General features: G+C 42.4%; 1 protein-coding gene across 4 annotated transcripts in view; it reads left to right on the top strand.

Annotated features, from left to right (window-relative positions):
• CPLANE1 (ciliogenesis and planar polarity effector complex subunit 1) overlaps positions 1-15,232 on the top strand; it is a 104,046-nt gene that overhangs the window by 6,150 nt on the left and 82,664 nt on the right. For all 4 annotated transcript variants that reach the window (XM_090037955.1, XM_090037954.1, XM_090037956.1 and 1 more), the window contains exons 6-11: positions 1,226-1,323; positions 4,677-4,833; positions 7,041-7,144; positions 7,263-7,445; positions 10,583-10,832; positions 14,227-14,379. In XM_090037955.1, coding sequence (XP_089894081.1) covers positions 1,226-1,323; positions 4,677-4,833; positions 7,041-7,144; positions 7,263-7,445; positions 10,583-10,832; positions 14,227-14,379 — 945 coding nt within the window. The remainder of the gene's footprint in view (positions 1-1,225; positions 1,324-4,676; positions 4,834-7,040; positions 7,145-7,262; positions 7,446-10,582; positions 10,833-14,226; positions 14,380-15,232) is intronic.

Here is a 15,232-nt window from a genome sequence, read left to right as displayed (position 1 = left end):
GTGTTGGCCTTGGCCCTCCACTCTGGACATGCTGGTGCCACTACTGCTGCTGGGCCCTGACAAAAGTTGGCAAGGATGGGGGAAGGGGAGTGGGGAGACACAGTGGTGGTGTCCCGCTGCCGCCACCGGGCCCTGAGAACAGCTGGGAGGGAGGAGGGGGTTGCACCTGGCTGGATGTGCAGCGGTGGCAGTGCAGGGCACTGAGTGGTAGCTGTGTCTGCCACCTGCAAGCTTCCCCCACTCCCCTGTACCTGAAAGGCAGTGGAATGGCCAGGTGGGCGAAGGGGGACGCACAGGGCTGAAGGTAGAGTGTTGGCAGTGTGGGGTGGTGGGTGGCAGCACTCTGTCCCCCCACCACTTCCCCCATCATTCTTGATGGGCAGTTGGCTAGTTTTATAATAAAAATGTGCTTCCCCCTTATATTTTGCATATCCCTATATACTGTTATGCTACCAACTAGCACCATTTTCAGTTGACTTGCTTGAAAAACCAATCCCTTCACCTGCCTTTTAAAAAGTTTTAGGTTTATTTTGGTGAGAACTTTTTTTCTCTCTTTCTCTTTTAGTGCAGGCAGTTCTCAAATATACTTTAAGAAATGAAGGTTTGAAGTCTCCTATGGAAATGTATTTCTTATAGAAGTAAACTCCGTAGGGGAAGTAGATCCCTGCACACCTTTTAGCATACATCTGTAAACAAAACATGAGCAATTTAGAATGACTGGACACATCTACATGTGTGCTGTAATGCACATTAGCCTATTTTAATGTGCAGTAGTGAAAGCAGTTTTTCATGACATTTTAATGTGCATTAAAATAGGGTAATGCGCCTTTTTCTTGTACCTCACAATGAAGGTACTAAATTTTAAAGTGCATCAGCAAAAGTGCATTAATGAATGTGTAGACACACCCACTGATTCTCCATTAATACCATAACTGAACACTAGCAGAATGTGACAAAGTTTCTTAGTGAGATTTCATAATCATAATATCTAGGGAGGCAGGTCCTTCAGGCATTCAGTGCTTCAGCAGTCAAAATAATTTAAGTCTTGGGATAATTTAAGTTAGGTTGCAGGGTTCTGATGAGAGAGTTTTGAGTAGCTTGCTGTAACTTTCTAACCAAAAATGTTCTGTGAAGCCTGATTTTAATTGTAATAGCAATAAACACTGGACTAATGTGTATAGGTTATAAAAACAAACAAACAAAAAACCCCCAACCTCTTTTGCAGATATTGGGTGACTGCTGCTTGTGTTCTTTTGTGTTTTATTCTGTGGAATGCTTGATGCTGACATTTTTGGTGCTGCGTTGGTCTGAAAACCGCTTTAGGTGAGTTCAGAGTCATTTGAAATTTTGCCATTGTATAAAAAATTGTTTTATTGTTACTCAAGCATTCTGGAGCTAGATATTGAAATACATGGAAATGCTTGTTTACATTTATGCAAAGTTATTTATGAATGTCAACAGCTATGTATGAATTGGCCCTCATTACTTATAAACATACTCAAGCTACTTATCCATAAACGTATAAATGCATTTGGTCGAACTTTAACTGCATAGCCCAGAATGTTTCATATTAAATAATTCAGTTTTACTGAGGAGCAGGTTGTCCCATTGTATGATTACTCTTAATGTTGATTTTTGACAGGAAGCTGTTCACAGCCTACTGTGCATGGAGTATGGAGGGATAGGTCTGAGGTTACTCCAACTCTTGCAAAAGGGTACCTGCATGTATTAGCAGCATTTATGGGGCAAAAAAAATTAGGCCTGTGTAGGTTGTGTGTTCTTACTCATGCCTTACTTATCATTTGACAATGATCGCTCTGTTCGTGCTCTGTGTAAACATATTAGACCATGTAAACCAGGGCTGTCCAACTGGTGGCCTGTGAGAGGTTAAGTTGTGACCCCTGGGCTCCTGTCTGGCTGTTGCTCCCCACATTGCTTTGGCTGTGACAGCAGCCAGAATCTCCAGGTTTCCCCTCCCTCCTAAAGCTGCCATTTCCTGCCTCTGCCCTAGGGGCAGGGCAGTGCAGCATGCTACCTGGGAGGGGTAAGAGTGAGTCTTGGGGGGAAGGGAGGGAAGGAAGGGGATCCTGCCCAGGGGTAGGTATGTGGTGCCCAGGGGTTTAAAAGTTGGAAAGCCCTGATCCAGACTATTCCCAGCCAAAAATGTTTCTTACTATTTTGTCCAGTTCTGAAAATCTCGGGAGATGAGATTATTTATTGTTCTTTCATTAGTGAGATTTGTTTACAGTGAATTAGATATAGCTCAGTATCAATGAGGACAAGTTTTGATGTTTTGCCATATTTTTCCGTAGTTTCTTCCTTCTATTCCTTGATATACACCTGTGCACATCTTAAGTAATTCTTTCTCCTGCTTTTCAATAGGTATACATTGTCTTTCTACTGTATTTCCTTTGCCATATTTTAGGTCTGGTTTAAACTTCTTTACATCACAAAATCATAGAAAAATAAGGGTGGAAGGGACCTTAGGAAGTTACCTGGTTCAGCCCCCTCTTCAAGGTTGGATCATTCTGTTTAACCTATTCCAGCCAAGGTTTTATCTAACCTGCATTTAAAACCATCCAGTTGTGGAGATTCCAGAACATCTGTGATAATCTGTCTAGTGCTTAACCCTACTCTGATGGGTAGAGCGTTACTCCTGATAGCCAGCCTAAATACCTTCTATTACTATTTAAATCCATTATAACTTGTCCTGTCTCCTGTGTATGCAGAGAACAGTTGGTCGCCATCTTGTTTCTGTAGATTAAATAACCCCACTTCTTCCAACCTTTCTTTGTATGTTTTATGAACTTCTCATAATATTTGTTGGTCTGTACTGGACTCTTCCCAGTTAGTTGAAGTGTGGTGCCCAGAATTGGACAGTTGTCGTAAGTGAGGCTTCATTCATGTTAAACAGAGTAGAAGAATCATGTCCTGTGACTTGCATGCAACACTTCTGTTAATACACACCAGTATGCAAGTGGCTTCCCCCCCCTCCCAATAATAGCTCAGTATTGATTAATGTTCAGTTTGCTGTTCACTATAACTTCCAGGCCCTTTTCTGCAATACTGCAGCCTACTTTCCATCCATCAAGTACTTTGTACTTGTCCTCATTGAATTTTATCCTATTCTTTTATGAGCATTTCTTCAATTTATCATGATCACCTTGAATTCCAGTCCTGTGCTACAAAGCATTTGTTACCTCACTCAGGTTGGTGTCAAATGCAAATTGGCATTCAGTTCCATCCTTCAGGTCACTAATGAAGATATTAAACAATGCCAGCCACAGGACAGACCCCTGGGAAGCCCCACGTGATACCTCCATTGCATTTCCCATTTTTAGTTGCCTGGGACTTTTATCATATTGTATGGTTTATATGGTGTGTTTGTGCTTTTTGCATAAGCATATACAGAAGGCCAGTAAAATCTCTGTTATCTGGTACTTCACTACCCCCCCCCACCCCCCAGAAGTTGAACACAGGGGGGGCGTTGGGGAAGGGGGGAGCTTGCATGTGGCGACCACTGTCACCACCTGTGCTGCCTCTGCTCTGCTTGTGGCCACCCCCCCCACCCCCACCCCACTCCACGTTATCTGAAAACCCTGCCAGGTTATTTCAGGTAACCAGAGTTTTTATATAACCAGCAATCCCCTTACCCCAGGGATGCAGGATAACAGAGATTTTACTGTACTTAGAGAACTAAAGGCAGATGGCAGGTCTGGATAGCAACATGGGATGCCTGTAGATGCGTGGAGGCTGCTGCACTGCACTGAAATTACAGCGCGTTGGAGCAGACATGAGCATGCTAATTAGTATGCCTCCAGCGGCCTCTGTGTCTCATGTATCAGCATCCCCACACTTCAAAGTAATAGCAAGGGTACTTTAACTAAAGCTCGTTTGAGGAGCTTTAGTTAAAGCACCCCCGGTGCTATTTTGAAGCATGGGGACACAGATACACGAGACAGGCACTGTAGGTGCATTAATTAGAGCATCCCTCCCACCCCATTCCCAGAGCATGTGTAAAGATGCCCTTAGAGACTGGTTCAGAGAGGCAATAGCTTCTGTAAGAAACTTTGTCAGATGAATCCACTTGACTTCAAACTAACATGGCTAACTACCTCTCTCTACGTGGAAATAAAGTTTAGTTCATTCTCATCTTCCAACATTTTAGAAACATTTTAGTAAATATAATCTATAGAAGGGTTTTTAAACCTTTTTTGAGCAGTGTACCTCTGGTGGGTGGTCAAGAAGCTGGGGGAGGAGGGTATTTAGCAGCTGGTTGGAGCTGGGGAAGGAGGGTAGTGGCAGCCAGTCGTGAGGGGTGGGGAGTGGTGGTGGCCACCTCTTGCAAGCTTCTCCCCCAGCTGACTGGGATGTTCAGCTCACAGAGGGGCACCACTGCCCTCGCCCTGCCCTGGCCTAGCCCCGCTTCTGAGGCAGCGGCATGAGGTGGTGGTGCTCTGTCCCCACCCGCCCGTGCATACCCCCTGGGACCTCTCAAAGTACCCCAGGGCTATGCATATGTACTCCTAGTTGACAACCCCTGATCTATAGTTTATAGGATATTTAATTTTTTTTTACATGCTCTGCAGATCTTGTTCGTATATAAGGTTAATAATTCATGAACCATTATATCCTATCGTAATACAATTTAAAAATCTCTTCCTTTTTTAATGCAGTTCTGTTCCTTACCATATCCAGTGGGCACAGCAGAAATGTTCTTTGCTTAGTCTGGTTCCCCAGTGTGAGCCAGTAAAGTCGAGAGGAGCCTTGCTTACTGCGTTTGCAAGGGATGGACTTTTGCTGGCAGTAGCTATGAATCAGAATGATCCAAAGGTATGAATGGTATTCAGGTTATCAACAATGTAATCCTGTAAACTAAAATGACCTTCGTAAACTTCTATGGAATTAACCCTTAGATAGACTTTCTATTAATTCATATCCATGTTTATAGCTTAAAAAAAATCTTTTAAAAAGCATTCCTCTCAGAAAAATGGATAATCTTCCTGACTTTCAAAAGACCAGTATTTGGTATAGAAATCCACTTCAAATATCATCTCATCTCTAACCTCCCATTACTAAGGCAGACAAAACTCTTGGGGTAGAAGCGATAACTTTTATTAGACCAACTAAATAATAGCAAAAAAATTTATTTCTTTGCAGGCTTCCAGGCCCAAAAACCCTTTGTCAGGCATAGGAGAATTGAAAGATTGCAAAAGTTCTCCCAGGTAGAAAAGAAGCTTTGTCTTGCACAGGGGAGGTACAGGTTTGTTAGGGTTCTCCTGGGTTTCACAGTCCATGTGTAAAATAAATAAATAAATAAAAAATGGAAGGTTATTTGGGTCCAAAACCTTGCAAAGAAAGAAATGTTTTTTGCCATTGTTTAGTTGGTCTAATAAAACATATTGTTTTTCTACCCCAAGAGTTTTGTCTGCCTCTGCTTTTTAGACCAACACAGTTATAACCTATATCCCTAAAATATGGAAGATATCATAATTAGCCATTTGGAAATGTAAACTTCATTGCTAAACAGGAAAGAAGCAAAATTCAGCTCCCTCCCTGATGTCTGACACCTTCAGGGAAGAAGCCTGATGGATACAGCCTTGTCTCAGCCTAATTTGCCCAAGTCACAGAACAATTTTTCACAAATGGGCTTTGAAACCCAGGGGACTTTGAAACCCTACCATCCTTTACCTCCCCTGTGCAAAATGAAGTTTATTTTCTACTTGGGAGAACTTTTTCAATCATTGAACTCTCCTCTGACTGACAAAAAGGGTGTTTGAGCCCAAAAGCTTGCAAAGAAAGATTTTTTTTTTTTTTTGTGTTTTGCTACTGTTTAGTTGGCCTAATAAAAGGTATTGTTTCTACCCCAAGAGTTTTGTCTGCCTCTGCCTTTTAGACCATCACAACTACAACCTATATCCCTCCCATTACTAAGGCACTTGCTTTGTCTGCCCCTTTTCATATTATCTACGACAAATTACACACAGAAAAAACCTATTTTGCAAGAACATTAACACTGCAAAGCCAAGCACTTTTGAAAGTTAATAAATACCAGAATGTTACCCCTGTAATCTTACTTATGCCTTTTTAAGTTTATGCATTATGGCATGTTCTCCAATTACATGATTACATACTCTTTTTAATACTTAGCACTTGCATCGGTGCACAAAATGAAAAGAGCTCAGTGAATTAACAAGCTACTCAGTATTTTGCTTTATTTTGAATATTCAGCATGTATGCACAAGGTGAGGCTGGGAGAACATAGTGTGCAGTCATGGCATTCAAGGTTGTATTATGTTTATGCCTAAAACAGGGGTGGGCAATTATTTCAGGCAGAAGGTCACTCACTGAGTGTTGGCAAGCCATCAAGAGCCGTATGACAGGCAGCTGGGGGCAGATATATATTAATTTTCTACATTTTTTTTTTTAGGGGCCCTGCGGGCCAGATAGAATGGCCTGGTGGGCCACATCCCACCCAGGGGCCGCATTTTGCCCACTGCTGGCCTAAAAGGACCTAATAAAAGATATACAGGTAGCTTAAGAGTCTTGTAGGGTAACTGTATCTGTATAATTGACTAGATGAGAACAAACTGAAAAATATCAGCAACATAATTTTGAATCGTAGCATGTGCATGAGTCACCAGTAGAGTTGGAAGCTTTTGGACCCATAGGACAGAGCTCTGTCACTTGACCTAATGGAGTAACTGCTAGCAGGTTGTCAAGATATATGTGGACTAGCCACTGAAAGGATATGGTTACTTGTAGTGTAGAGAAAAACAATGCATCTTTCCCTGATCATGTTTTTGGAGATGGCTAGAATCCTTCATCTGAAACTTGCCAAAAAATTCAGCCCGATTCAGATACCTGTCCTTAATTTTCAAGGGTAGAAATATGTTGAGATGTTAAACATATATTATTTATGATCAATTGTGGCCATAGTATTAGTGCATATATTAATGTTTCCAGTGCAGTAAATCAAAGACTCAATTTAGTGTTAAGATAACATTTTAATCAATTTATTTTCTTATTTTTCTCCTTAGGCAACTCAGATTTTGTTCTTAAACACATTGAATTTAATTACTGTTTCTGGCAACCTCAAAGGATGTAGTAGCAAGAATCATGTGGCTCCATCCAAGTTTATCAGGTCAGTGTGTGAAGGAATTTTATTTGCTTTTTTTCCCCCAAACTGTTATTCAAAATGCCATGAGTTAACAGAAATGTAGAATCATAAAAGTCTTTTAATTTTCTTCTATCTTTGCCAGGTCATACTGGGTAGCTGACATGAGCTGGACTCATAATAGCCTTTTTTTGGTTTGCATGTTAAAGCGTGGTTCGTTTCTCTTACTGACTCGTATGGGTGAATTACTGACGTCGGTTACTTCTGGCTGCTCCATAGAATTTGGACCAGCAGAGTTTATTCCTTTACATCCACTCATAACATACAGGTGAGACTGTTTAAAAATGTAGAGGGGTTTTGATGTGGGGTTTTTTCTGTCACTTATCAGATCTTTTTTTCTTACATGTTTTTAAATACAGTTTCATCCTTCAGATTCAGCGTTTTGCTTTCTATGTGTCTTTCTTCTCAATATCTGTTTCTCATTCATAGTTCTCTTCTATTTCTTATAATGGCTTTATCCTGCTGAAAAATTGACATTGTGGCAATGTAAGTATAAGCAATTTTTTCCTTTTAGGAACAGTTATATTTTTAAAATATTTCTGAGGTTAATATGAGCAGGTATCTTCATGCTGTTCAGTCATCAGGAGAAAAAGTCAGTTTTATAAATGTAAAAAAAAAAAGATTTTTTAAAATTTAAGGGTAACTTAGCTCTTATAATTTTGTTTTAAATTTATTTTAACATTCAAAATATGAAAACTTATTTCCACACCCATATCTAATAATTACAAGCTGTGGTCTGCAGTTCTGGATATTTGCATGAACAACAGCTAGATATTTAAATATGCTTTTGCAACCCCAGATCCTTAAATTTCACATGAGACTTCTCACTCAAGTTAGAATTGTAGAGGTGGATGCATTTCTTTGTTGGGCCTCAGCAATCTCATGTTTTGAAACAGCCTGGAAAGTTAACAAAAGGAAGTTGTACGTGTGCTATATAAAATGTATTTAACTTTTGATTAAAGGTACAAAACATTACACATTTTAAGTATGCACAAAGGAATCATTTTCAGTATTCTTGTGTGAATTTGCTTGCGTTAATAAAAGATTCTGACTGTTTGTATGGACTGAAAAGAGGTAAATGTCACACACTACTAAAGTAGTCAACTCTTTTTCTATATTCGTCTTGTCAGTGATTTTTACATCATCCTATCAAGTATGGTATTGTATGCTTTGAGTAGCATGTCGTTTTGTGGCAAGTTTTTTTATATTTTTTCAGGGAATAAAATTAAATGAACCAACTCCTGTTAATGCACAGTACTACTGAGTTCCTTCTATAAAGTCCTTCCATAAAGCCTGTGTACTAGAAATTATAGGGCATCGTGCATTCTTGTAACTGTTATGTGCATATGTACAAAATATTTGCTGGCCAAGAACTAACAAAAACCTTATCTTACATGCAAGTAGGCATCACAGGATTTTCTTATACTGGTTGATTTTTAAAATCAGATTTATGTATACACAAAAAAATATTTTTAATTGTAATTGTGTTGCTTATTTTGTACATGCAGCTACTCTTAAAGATTTTCTTAATATTTTAGCTGTTGAGGAGTGGGAATAACTCCTTCCTCATTGTGACAGGGGGCTATCCCAAGGCTGGTCTAATCATTGGCCTGCTCTCCTGTTGAGGGCAGTCTGCCCACCTGCCTTGCCTTTGTAACTTTGGAAGTAGTTTATAGGCAGGAGGCTGCCCATTTTAATGCCCAATGCCAAAGGCGTAATACACGGCTCCATAGCATCCCTACACCATGTCCCGTGCATTGTAGATGGCATTCCTATGTGGCTCCGGCCCCACAATGGTTCTCACTGTCTGCCGCCTGGTGTTCAGACCTCACCTGGATCCATCCTCCTCAGATGGTCTAACTTCCGTCTTCATTCTGGGCTGCGAAACTCCCAAGGCTTCTTTTCCTCTCGGCAGTGGCCCCCTCTGGGACCTCTGGCCTCATAGGCCCTGACCTTGGCTCTAGGCCAGTCAGAACTCCTGGCTTTGACCATCCCTCACAGTGTGCATCCTTGCCCTTTGACCATTCTGGTCCTGGCCCCAGCATTGACCAGTTGAGGGTTTCCTAGCTAGGTTCCTGAGCAGCTGGCCCTCTCCCTCTCATAAAGATCTGCCTTCTCAGGCCCCTCTAAACACAGCTCACTATCTCTAACGCCAGCCTATGCGCAGTCCTTCAGGCCCACCCATGTGGACCCTACTCTATGCAGCCCATGCATGGTCCTTCAGGCTCCCCATACAGACCCTACTTTACTCGGTCTACTCACACATGCCTCCTCACTGGGGCTACAGGCCTTACACCCCTTAGGCCTCAGGCCTTTGATGACCTGCCTGGACCCCTCACCTGGTCCCTCTACAGGGTAACCCACCAGGTCATGGGGGTTGAGGCTGTTTGGCACCCCATACTCATCTTTCACCTGGGAGGCACTGGTGTGGCACTTCCTGGGGACCCCTCTCCCACCCGTCAGCCATCCCACACCATCCAACTCCAGCAGGTTTTAGGTCATTCCCCAGGACTGGGAACCTCCTCCAGCCCCATAGTTACTACCCTTGACCTCCAGGTGCTCTGGGAGCAGCAGATCTCCAGCTGGGCATTGTTATTCCTATAGCAACTGCAATCTCAGCCCTGAGGGGCTGGGTTTACACTGAGGCTGCCCAGCCCCATCCTCCAATCCAGGAGCCCTCTTGCAGTTGTGTAACTGCTTCTTTAGGCCACACTGCACCTACCAGCTGCTCCACAGCCTGGTGCCTGCTACTTCAAGGTTTGAGCAAAGGTGTCCTGCCACACTCAAAATTTGGAAACATAAGTCACATTCTGCTATTATGTTCAAGATGCTGTGTTTTATAAATATTTTTGTGGAATGGCTGAAGAGTTCGTTTTTTAAATACCTATGAATTTCTGTCGTCTTCATTAATTTACACACACGATCTCTTTATTTGTAGTTATTTGATCTTCATCTTGCAAAGGCTTACCATGCTGTGTGATTAATCTTAATGATGAATCATCTAGTAAAGTCTTTTCAGGATCAGCACCTTATATAATATCGTACACTTATGTGATATTATAATATGGCAATATCTGCATAACAGATGCATGATACCACTGTTTTGCTCTGGTAGCAGCTAATTAGGGTTTAAAAGGCCTGTTAGTATTTTCTAATTATTTTGTTATACCTTAATGGCATATTAGTATTTTCGGATTATTTTATGATATAATGACGTTTTATGCTTGCTATAGTTTATATTTTGGTATTAATTTGTTATCCTGCCTTTTTTTTTTTTAATTCCCCTGTATAAATTGCAAAAAATTTGTTTTTAAGTAAAATACTTCTGATGCATTCATTTTACACTTAATGCGCATATCAGTTGCTTGTTTATTTTTTCTAATGTATTTTTATTTTATTTGCCAGGTCACAACAGTTCATGTCTCAAAAATCCACTCAGTCTCTTGGTTCATCAGCTTCTGAAAATGATCTAATGAGACAGAGATTTTCTGTAACAGCACACCCAAGACTACCGTACCTCATTTTCTCTGATGGGTATATGGTTACAGTTCTTAGGTTTGTTGATAATCTTTCACCATCAGGATTTATAAGGTCACTTCTGCTTGATTCAGCCCAGAAGCTTGAAAGAGTACATCAAGGCCTGATGATATCTAAGGTACTTTTGTTTTTGTTTTTTTTCTTGGATGCTTTTTTAAAAAAGTTGATGATTTTCTTTTGGCTGAAGAGGAAAACAGGGTTTAAACAATGTCACCTGTTTTAAACAAAGTATTGTAAAACACTTTGCAGAGGCAACTGAGCAGTCATGTACTTGCTTAGTGTTTACATATTTTAAGTAACAGAACGAAAATGGCACAAGATCAGATGGCTACAATTTGATTATGAACAAATTCAGACTAGAATTTAGAAGAAAATTAGAGGGGTCAAGATTTGCAACAGTCTTTCAAACATAGTAGTGGGTGCATAGAACCTGATTAACACCGGTGGGTGGAGAATTGGCTGGAGGGTCGCACCCAGAGAGTCGTGGTGGATGGGTCGGTTTCGACCTGGAAGGGTGTGGGCAGTGGGGTCCCGCAGGGCTCGGTCCTTGGACCGATACTCTTTAAAGTCTTCATCAGCGACTTGGATGAGGGAGTGAAATGTACTCTGTCCAAGTTTGCAGCTGACATTAAGCTATGGGGCGAAGTGGACACGCCGGAGGGCAGGGAGCAGCTGCAAGCAGACCTGGACAGATTAGACAAGTGGGCAGAAAACAACAGAATGCAGTTCAACAAGGAGAAATGCAAAGTGCTGCATCTAGGGAGGAAAAATGTCCAGCACACCTACAGCCTAGGAAATGACCTGCTGGGTGGCACGGAAGTGGAAAGGGATCTTGGAGTCCTAGTGGACTCCAAGATGAACATGAGTTGGCAGTGTGACGAAACCATCAGAAAAGCCAATGGCACTTTATCGTGCATCAGCAGATGCTTGACAAATGGGTCCAAGGAGGTGATACTTCCCCTCTATCGGGCGCTGGTCAGACTGCAGCTGGAGTACTGCGTGGAATTCTGGGCGCCGCACTTCACGAAGGATGCGGATAATCTGGAGAGGGTCCAGAGAAGGGCCACTCGTATGGTTAAGGGCCTGCAGGCCAAGCCCTACGAGGAGAGACTAGAGAAACTGGACCTTTTCAGCCTCCGCAAGAGAAGGTTGAGAGGCGACCTGGTGGCTGCCTATAAGTTCATCAGGGGGCACAGAAGGGAATTGGTGAGTATTTATTCACCAAGGCCCCCCCGGGGGTTACAAGAAATAATGGCCACAAGCTAGAAGAGAGCAGATTTAGATTGGATATTAGGAGGAACTTCTTCACAGTTCGAGTGGCCAAGGTCTGGAACGGGCTCCCAGGGGAGGTGGTGCTCTCCCCTACCCTGGGGATCTTCAAGCGAAGGCTGGATGAGTATCTAGCTGGGGTAATGTAGGCCCAGCACTCTTTCCTGCTTATGCAGGGGGTCGGACTCGATGATCTGTTGAGGTCCCTTCCAACCCTAGCATCTATGAATCTATGAACTTCAAGTTGGAGTTTGAAAGAAATATGGAGTAGTATGATAGGGCAGGATGTTCTTGGGTCAGTAATCAGTGCATCTAATATGTAGATTTAGATGTTTGTAGTCCCTATGTTAGGGGTATGTATGTGGGAGGTATGCTATACCTATAGGGACCAGGAAGGATTTTTTTTTCAGGACTTCATTGGCTTCCAGGGCTTTTTTCTCCTTCCTCATAAACTTTGGATATTTGCCACTGTTTTAACTGGATTGCAGTGGTACTCTTGCTGATGCATCCCTGAGAAGCTTTTAAGGGTATCTGTTGTGGGAGTGGGGGGAGGGGAGGGTTCAGGGTCAAACCAATCATCAAATTTTAGGGGCAGGAGTTTTACTTCCGGTCTAAAGTGGCAAAGAGATTTGCCTTCTATTGTAGTTTAGGGCAGGGGTATCAAACATATGGCCTGCAGAGCCCTGGTATCCAACACCCGGGGCTGCTGCTGGGTTTGAATTGACCCAGACTGGCCTACGTAGCACTTCTTCCAGCTGCTCAGGGAATCACATTGCACACTACGCCTACTCCAAGGCATCCAGGATGCATGCCACACATAACTCGTGCTTCAGCTGAACTGGGACCAATACTATGTGTGGCACCTCTAGGCACCAGACACAACATGAGTCCTGGACTGGTTGGACCAGGGCCACGTGTGACACAATCCTATTGCAGCCAGTCTGGGATCTACACTTCACATTCCAGCCTCTCCAGGATCTGGGACACACTATGTGCAGTTCAGATCCCAGAGCAGCTAGAGCTGGCACCATGGGCACTGGGGGGGGGGGAAGGGTCATGTCTGTGGGTCAGTTGGCTCAATCTGGTATGCATATTGGTCCCAGGTCACTCATCTGGCCTGTGAGGCCTGATGAGTTTGAAAACCCCTTGTTTAGAATATAGTCCTGAGATAATATGAGCATATATTAAACAATGGTTGTCCAAGATGTGACCTATGGGCCAGATCCAGCACATGAGGTTGCCCATAGGGTTCCCCATGGTTCCAGAAATTTGGCAGCATGGCAGCATTAATTTCTGAGGCTGAAGGAGCCGTTAATTGCCACTGCTAATCCTGCTGCCAAATTTCCCTTTGACCCACATCCAGAGCACAGCGAAATATCATCTGGCTTAGAGGGCTACAGTGGTGGGGGAGTGGAAATTTGGTGGTGGCAGGAAAGGCAGCTGCCACAACTCTGGGAACTGCTGCAGTTAACACTGCCAACAAATTCCAACCCCACGGACCAGATGTTGCATCTTCATATCCAGCCTGTGGACTGGCCCTGTGCCACTCATCCAGATGAGCTGGGCACCACTACATTAACCTAATAACTTCTCTGCCAGGCACTCTTGTTCCCCTTTTCTTACCTGTGGCACATTTTATGGTGAGGTTTTTTTTGGTTTTATTTTCCTAAGGCGCTTTATGGCTGCAGTGTGTCAAAGGTTGTAATGGACAACTTTTGGAATTCTTGGGAACAGTGATTCTCAACTCTTTTAGACTCAAGTCAGCTTTTGCTAGACTCAGGACACCCATCAGAAAATTAGTTTTCACTCATTTTTCTGACTAAAGAAAAATAATAGAACAATTCTTTTGTTTCAGAGAATTCCAAAACACCACAGTAGGTCAGAATGCTTTTAACACCATGGATTCCTAATTGAAACTTCTGTTTGTTTGGCTGTCCATTACTCTTCAGACCTATTCCTACATTTAATCCAAGAAAATAAAATAGTTGGCTAGTGTTATTAAAAGAATAACGTCCAACACATGGCCATGTATCACCTTCACCAGCATATTTATATACTATACCTACATTTGGTTCTGTCCTTTTTGTTTCTCTTGTTTGCTTTTAAATTATAAGCTGTTTCAGTAAGAGATCGTGCCTTTTACGTTTAGAAAATGTTTAGCACATTTTGGGTATTAGGAGACAGATATGTATGAAATATAATTATGCAGACCGCATTAATAATATAATTTTTGTTTTCTACAGTCTAAAGGAAAAAGGCTGCAGTTGCAATCTTTGTCCTCCTTAAAATCTAATCTGTTAAAACAACACCAAAACCAAAAATCTGCCCTTTCCACCATTCCAAAATTCTTGCAAGAAGAAACTGTAGAATGGGTTGAAAAAACAGCAGAATTACAGGTATTTCACAGCATTTCTTCATGTGATATATTTGATTTTAGGATTTTTTGAATGTGAAAAATCTAAGACTACTGATATTAAAATACGCTTTGATTTGTAGAACAAAAAAAAGTTTATTAAGTGATCTACTGAGACCCTCAGCAATTTTCAAGTGTTCCATGAAAAAAATAGTTTGAGAACCACTGCTTTAGAGCAGTGGATATTGAGCGCAAGCAGAGGTGGAGTATGGCTCCAGTGCAATGGTATTCCTCATTTTACTTAGAAACCATTCAGGTGCATATCTGGTGGATCTAGCTTGTATATGCAGGGTCAAGCCAACTGTCAAATCTGGGGTCAGTGACAAGGACCACAGGGAAGTTTTTCCTTTCTCCCTATACAGGTATAGTTGTTTTCCTGGGGTCATCTGATCATCTATTAACTTAAATAATTTCTTTTTACTGAAGTTCCAAATCCAGATTGCAGATCTCAGCAGAGCATTGAGACAACCCTGGGTCCAATTTGGGACTCAAAACTTCCCCCAGTTCAATCTCTGGGTCAGGCTGGGGGTAGCCCCAGGACTGCAGGCTGTCCAGGGTCAGCACCATCAATCAAGTGATTGCATCAGCCCCAGACAGCCACTAGGAAACCTGGGACTGTCAGCGCCTCCTGCTGACAGTCATTGTTAACAACAACCCTGGACTGCCCTGGGTCCTGTTCCAAGTCTCTGGCTGCTGCCAAAAATTGGCTGATTAACCTCTTCCCCCCCGGATTTGCCCTGAACAGCCCCAGTCCGGTTCCAAGACCAAGGTTGTCTCCAGATGATGCTGACAATCAGCTGATTATCAGCATTGGTGGAGCAACCCCAGTCTGGAAC

This window comes from Crocodylus siamensis, chromosome 3 (assembly GCF_052110815.1).
Source record: "Crocodylus siamensis isolate JL-2025a chromosome 3, ASM5211081v1, whole genome shotgun sequence".
Taxonomy (NCBI): domain Eukaryota; kingdom Metazoa; phylum Chordata; order Crocodylia; family Crocodylidae; genus Crocodylus; species Crocodylus siamensis.
Note: the sequence above shows the minus strand (reverse complement) of the source record. Positions and strands in the feature narration are given on the sequence as shown.